The sequence below is a fragment of the Rattus rattus genome, chromosome 1 (genome assembly GCF_011064425.1).
Source record: "Rattus rattus isolate New Zealand chromosome 1, Rrattus_CSIRO_v1, whole genome shotgun sequence".
NCBI lineage: Eukaryota > Metazoa > Chordata > Mammalia > Rodentia > Muridae > Rattus > Rattus rattus.
The window spans coordinates 215,024,996-215,032,297 of NC_046154.1; the positions used below are offsets into that span (position 1 = coordinate 215,024,996).

The 7,302-nt window shown below is 37.2% G+C and overlaps 1 protein-coding gene across 1 annotated transcript; it reads right to left on the reverse strand.

Annotated features, from left to right (window-relative positions):
- Positions 1 to 688: 688 nt before the first annotated feature.
- LOC116890073 (olfactory receptor 9K2-like) lies at positions 689 to 1,684 on the reverse strand. Its single transcript, XM_032890836.1, has one exon. The coding sequence runs from the start codon at positions 1,649 to 1,651 to the stop codon at positions 689 to 691; it is 963 nt and encodes a 320-aa protein (XP_032746727.1). The 5' UTR covers positions 1,652 to 1,684.
- Between the last annotated feature and the right edge of the window lie 5,618 nt (positions 1,685 to 7,302).

A 7,302-nucleotide genomic window follows, 5' to 3' on the forward strand; every position in this document is an offset into this window, starting at 1 on the left:
AAACATTCTGTTTTCACGGTTCATCTACTTCTGTATATTTATTAAATACACATATTAATAATTAACACAAAGCATTACTATGAAGGATAAGAATGAGGTAATGAATACTCAAAACTGGCCAGTGATTCATCTTCTAACTTGGTTCTTTTATTCAGATTAATATTTTGTGTGGCTCAAAGAACTCCACAGTGCCTGGCATTCTCAGAGGAAATTTCAAATTAGTGTTTGTAGTGAAGACTGCATGTAAACACATATCAAACTGAAGAGTGATGAGCACTCCATATACTAATAACAGTGAAAAGCAGAAAGCCTACATATATGTTAAAAGTGAAACTCGTTACTTTGTGGGTTGTCAAGATTGTGTGTAAGAGGCAAAGGCAATTAAAGAGATCATATTTAGATAAAAACATTACTTAATAAATATGGTAAAGATTAAAGCAGTTTAAAAATTATGAAACACACAATGCTTTATGAAATAGAATGTTATTAGTTATGAGAAGGAAGGATGATATATAAAAAACCTCCCCAGTACATCAATATGTCCACAAAATTACATGAGGGGTAAATATGGCATATTTCAGGAAGGTGCACTGTATACAACAGGATTTTAATGGCATGGCTACAATAGTTAGGAGATAAAAATTTTATAATTGGCCACAGAAAAAGTATGAAATCAATATTCAAAATGCTACTTAAAGAAGGGGAAAAATAAATGACTGGATTTTTTCTTCTCTAAAAGTTTGCTTAGAGCATCTTTAACATCCTTATTTCTCAGAGAGTAAATCAGAGGGTTCAGCATAGGTGTGACTAGGGAATAGCACAAAGAAGCCATCTTACTCAGTTCAGGAAATCGGTTAGGGGTGAGATACATAAAGAAAACAGCACCATACAGCACACTCACAACACCCAGGTGAGAGCTACAAGTGGAGAAGGCTTTCTTCCTTCCCTCCGTGGAGCGTATCTTTAGAACAGTGGACACAATATACACGTAGGAAACAATGATGACTATGACGGTAGGTAAGATAATGATGCCAGATAAAGAAAAAGATACTATTTTGTGCATGAAAAGGTCAGAACAGGAGAGTCTCTGAAGTGGGCGACTATCACAGTAAAAGTGGTCAACGGCCCGAGAAGCACAAAAAGATAAAGTAAATGTCATGCTGGTCTGGAGAACAGAGCTGATGCAGCCACAAAAATAAGAGCCTGCCACCAACTGAGCACAGAGACGTGTGGACATGTGAACAGAATACAGGAGTGGGTTGCAGATGGCAATGAAACGGTCATAGGCCATGGCGGCCAGGAGAAATCCTTCAGCCACAATGAAGAGGGCAAAGAGAAAGATCTGGGCCACACAGCCTGCAAATGAGATGGACTTGCTCTCGGTCCAAAAGTTGCTCATGGCCTTAGGTGCAATAACAGATGAATAGAAGAGGTCGATGAAGGAGAGGTTGCCTAGGAAGAAATACATTGGTGTGTTCAGCCTGGGGTCAGTCATAATGATGGCCATCATACCAAGGTTTCCTAGAAGAATCATGGTATACACAAACAGAAAGAGCAGGAAGAGGAGGATATGGAGCTCAGAGCGGACCCTGAAGCCTACAAGGATGAAGTCAGTCATATCTGAATGATTGCTGCTTTCCCTGTCGCCCATGGAAGAGATCTGGTGAGAGGCACAAAGCAAAATAAACAAACCCTTAGATTGATCGTATATAGCTTACATAGCTGCTACAGGACAGGTTTGCAATGCTCTTCTATTGTCCATTTTCAATTTTAGCCTCATACTGTGACAAGATGAATTCAAACTTTTTCTTCTAATTCCCAAAGTGGCAAAAATAGACTTTTCCTCATTATGTTCAATGCCATTTTTGTTACTATTATCATCTTTCTATACATTTTTTCTATCTACACACTGACTTCAATATCACTTCATGATATTGATGACCAAATATGGAGAAATGCTTCCTGTCCTGGCCACCATAGGAAGCAGCAGCCATGGTCCCCACTACCCAATGGCCGCAGGCCTCAACAGGGCCACAAGGTGACAAACAATGAGGCATATCCGACTGTGACGGTGCCACACCAAGCACACCAAGTTCATGCAGAACAGGTTCCAGCATGGCACCTTACAAGCAGTGCGCCATGCAGTTACTCAAAGAGTCCAAGGACAAGTGCGCGCTCAAGATCATCAAGAAGAGGGCGAGCATGCATATCCATGCCAATGTGCCTGCAGTCATGAGGAAGGCGGTGGCCAAGACTGACACACCCTCACGCAATAAATGATTTAAGTGTTGTAAAGATACTGTAGGCTTTAGTATTAAAATTTAGGAAAACTTGGAGGTTTAGCACAGAGTTTCAATAGATATTTTAAAAAGGAAATTTAAAAAAAAAAAAAAGCCTGCACTATCCACTATTTCTTTGGGTCTTAAAGATGAATAGTGGTTAAAAATGCATAACCCATTATAGAAATGATTGACACATATCATAGGGTTTGTTTACCAGATGAAACACTAGTACATTTATTGATAGTACTGGAAATTGTACTTAGTATCTCATGAATGCCCCAATGCACTCTGCCAGTAAGCCCAATGCCATCTTATTTCATGTGCACTTTATACTGAGATCTTGCTAAATTGCCAAGACTTCTCTTGAACCTGCTGTAGAGTTGAGAAAGCCTTGAACTTATCTTACCTCTGCTTTTGATTGGTGCTGATTTCTGATCTAGGTCCCAAGGCTCAGCAAATATCATTTTAAATTTCCCTGGATTTTTAATTCCAAGATAAAAAGGAGGTTACAGCATATTTACATGATATATTAGAAATAATAGGAAAAAAGAAGGCTTAACTTGCCCTTTTTATTTCTCTACAAATGATTTCACAACCAAAAATAACACATTTCTTAGAGACCTCACGTAGACTTTCTTATGTTCTATTTAAAAAGCAAATTACTCCTTTTACCAGTCAGTTTGAATCTTGTACTTTTGAGTATGGTTAATAATAATTATTTCAAATGCTAATACATTTTAGTATGTCAGACATTTTTCTAAATGCTTCAGTAATACTCATTTAATTGACAAAATAATAAAAGGAGATATTATAGTTCATGTTTACAAATGAGGCACAAACATATTAAGTCTTGAAATTTCATCTTCTGGGGTCAGAATCATGATTTGGCATGAATAAATGCAGCTATAGAATGCATGTTATTGGTCATTCTTGAGACTTAATACTGCACTTGTACTTTGATAAGTGCTTCCTCCTCATTGCCTGGCTCACTTTTCCGTGTTCTGGAGTGTTAAGGTAATATTACTTACCTTTAATATGAATTCCCTAATTCTCTTCCTTAGATCAAAACATATTTTCTAATATTATCTTCATGTTTTCCTTACATAACATTAACCCCCATTCTGACCCTCCATGACTCTTACTCCAATACTGCTAGTATATTATATAGCATCTGGGAAAAGGAAATTAATCAATAAAGATGAATCATATATACATGTGAAGAATACTTATGGAAAATGTGGACTCAGAGGGAAGAGGAGGCTGTGTAATAGCACAGTGAACAGAACAGCATGGACTTAATGTGAAATACAGCGGCTCTGGGTGAGTTTCTCCCTTCCCTTAGCCGAAACCTTGGGCACATTCCTTGAGTCACAGAGTCTTTGTATGTAAAGAGTAGATAAATTCTTTTGTGAACATAAATATGCATATATAAATAAATCACATTGGGGAAATTTATTAGGAGAAAACATTCCACAAATGTTGACTATTATTTCTTCCATCAAACTTTTAAGTATTCTTAAGAAATAAACAAAGCAATTGGTGCCTACCAGGTTGAAAATCCACAATATGCACATGGCACTTTGTGAAAAACCATTCTAATGAAAGTAATGGAATCACTGAAAATATTAAAAGTTTATAGAAAGTGAAAACAACTTTACTAAATTTATGTTGAGAAAAAAAATATGAGAATTAAAATAGTAGCATAGTATGTTTTTATCCATGGCTGCTTTAAATGCTGAAGATAAAATATTCACTACTTTAGTAAGTAATTAGGTATGCAGATAATTACAAGTTAGATCATATTTTTCAGGCCACCAATTGGCCACCATAGATATGCATTATAATGGTTAATTTGTATCACTAGATTCAGAATGCTATGGTAATGGTAAATAGACAGAGAACATTTGGGCTTCATCTTGCCAAGTGGGGAGTAAATTCAATTTTAATATAAAAACATAATGTGGAATGAGCTGTAGAAATAAAACGCAACAATTAAAACTGTATTCATTCTTGTCTGTAGACAATAATTAATAAGTGAAAAATACATTATTTTTTAAAATTACTTTATATCAACTTTAGGCTCTTTCTCGACTTAGATATCAACTAAATGATATAAAGATGCAGAATGAAAGCAACGTTGAACAAATTAATGTTACAAAACTGATTGTGTATAACATCAGAAACATTAGCACTTATGACTGAAGACATTCTATCTTGGGAAAAGAATCCTTCCCAGATCTCCTACCAAACAAGAGTCAGTTTGTGACTTTTATGATTTATCCAATCACAAATGTTGTAAAAGTTACTTTTACCTTGTGTAGTATAGTAGTTTGTCAGATTCTGCTAAGATTGAAACAGAATTATGATGTTTCCCTTTTGGTTGTTCTTTGCTTTAGTTCCACAAATGACCAACATAAAGTTAATTGTCAGAAAAAAAATTACTTTGAGATTAAGATGAATCCCTACAAATGCATACTTATTATGCCACTTTTAGAGCAGAACTTTCTCAGAGAAAAAGTGTAATTAATATCTTTCATGACTTTGTGAACAAAGCTGCCCTTTAGCTGTTGAATTCTTGAAAATTTTCTGAGGTCTTTTCAGAAGACAATAAAGGTGAATTTCTGAGTGATACTATGTCAAAGTTGAGTTGATTCAGGGAATTGTGCTATGAAGCCACACAGATGAACCTGAAGAAGGCAGTGCAGCCTCCCCTGCATCCTAAGGTTCTTGCGCACCTATAAGGACTGTAGATTAGCTCTCATACGTAGATGAGTAAAGTCCCTGACCATCTGGCATTTCCAATAAGTCTGGCAAAGGATAAGGCATAGTTATTCATGAGGGCTTTGGACTTGGGATAACAGGGTAATATTTTCAAACAGTTACAATAGTAAGACTTCTCTCACCTTCTGGGAGACAGATCTCCAGAGAGAGGAGACATTAGGTCAATTACCAAGACATCTGTGTGTTGCAGAACAGAGTCCAAGAAAAGTACAGAGGGTGGGATTTAGTAAGACAAAACTATATCAGATGTAAAATGCAGGATTTTAACTTTCCTCCTCTGAATCCTTTTCTGCTGGCAAATAGGATCTTCTCTTGGTAAATTCTATAGCAAAAAGGAAACATTTTCAATTTGTTACTATAACATGTTTTTCTAAGTAAAAGAAAATAAATATTTTTTCTCCATCTTTATTAAATTGGGTATTTCTTATTTACATTTCAATTGTTATTCCCTTTCCCGGTTTCCAGGCCAACATTCCCCTAAGACCTCCCCCTCCCTTCCATATGGGTGTTCCCTTCCCCTTCTTCCCCCCATTACTGCCCTCCCCCCAAAAATCCCATTCACTGGTGGATCAGTCTTGGCAGGACCAAGGGCTTCCTCTTCCACTGGTGCTCTTACTAGGCTATTCATTGCTACCTATGCAGTTGGAGCCCAGGGTCAGTCCATGCATAGTCTTTGGGTAGTGGCTTAGTCCCTGGAAGCTCTGGTTGGTTGGTATTGTTTATATGGGGTCTAAAACCCCTTCAAGCTCTTCCAGTCCTTTCTCTGATTCCTTCAACAGGGGTCCCGTTCTCAGTTCAGTGGTTTCCTACTGGCATTCACCTATGTATTTGGAGTATCCAGGCTGTGTCTCTCAGGAGAGATCTATATCCTGTTCCTGTGAGCATGCACTTCTTAGTACTTTTCTGTGATTGGATTACCTCACTCAGGATGATATTTTCTAGTTCATTCCATTTGCTTAAAAATTTCATGAAGTCATTGTTTTTAGTAGCTGAGTAGTACTCCATTGTGTAAATGTACCACTTTTTCTGTATCCATTCCGCTGTTGCAGGGTATCTGGGCTCTTTCCAGCTTCTAGCTATTATAAATAAGGCTGCTATGAACATAGTGGAGCACGTATCTTTTTTATATGTTGGGGCATCTTTTGGGTATATACCCAAGAGAGGTATAGCTGGATCCTCAGGTAGTTCAATGTCCAATTTTCTGAGGAACCTCCAGACCGATTTCCAGAGTTGTTATACCAATTTGCAATCCCACCAACAAGGGAGGAATATTCCTTTCTCCACATCCTCGCCAGCATCTGCTGTTGCCTGAGTTTTTATCTTAGCCATTCTGACTGGTGTTAGCTGTTACTTTGATTTGCATTTCCATGATGACTAAGGATGTTGAACATTTCTTTAAGTGCTACTCAGTCATTTGATGTTCCTCAGCTGAGAATTCTTTGTTTTTCTCTGTACCCCATTTATAATAGGGTTATTTGATTCTCTGGAGTTCTTTGTATATTTTGGATAGTAGCCCTCCATATGTAGGATTGGTAAAAAACTTATCCCAATCTTTTGGTGGTCATTTTGTCCTAATGACATTGTCCTTTGCCTTTCAGATCCTTTGCAGTTTTATGAGGTCCCATTTCTCAATTTTTATTCTTAGAGCATTAGCCATTGGTGTTTTGTTCAGGAAATTTTTCCAAGAGCCCATGTGTTCAAGACTCTTCCCCACTTTTTATTCTATTAGTTGGAGTGTATCTGTTTTGATGTGAAGGTCTTGATCCACTTGGACTTATGCATTGTATAGGGCAATAAGTAAGGATCAATTTGTATTCTTCTACATGGTGACCTCCAATTGAACCAGCACCATTTGTTGAAAATGCTATCATTTTTCCAGTGGATGGTTTTATCTCCTTTGTCAAAGATCAAGTGACCATAGGTGTGTGGGTTCATTTCTGGGTCTTCAATTCTATTCCACTGATCTATCTGCCTGTCTCTGTACCAATACCATACAGTTTTTACCACTATGGCTCTGTAATACTGCTTGAGGTGAGAGATAGTGATTCCCCCAAAAGTTCTCTTGTTGCTGTGTATAGTTTTCTCTATCCTGGGTTTTTTTGGTATTGCAAATGAATTTGCAAATTGCTCTTTCTAAATCTATGAAGAACTGAGTTGGAATTTTGATGGGGATTTCATTGAACCTGTAGATCACTTTTGGCAAAATGGCCATCTTTATAAATCCTGCCAATCAATGAGC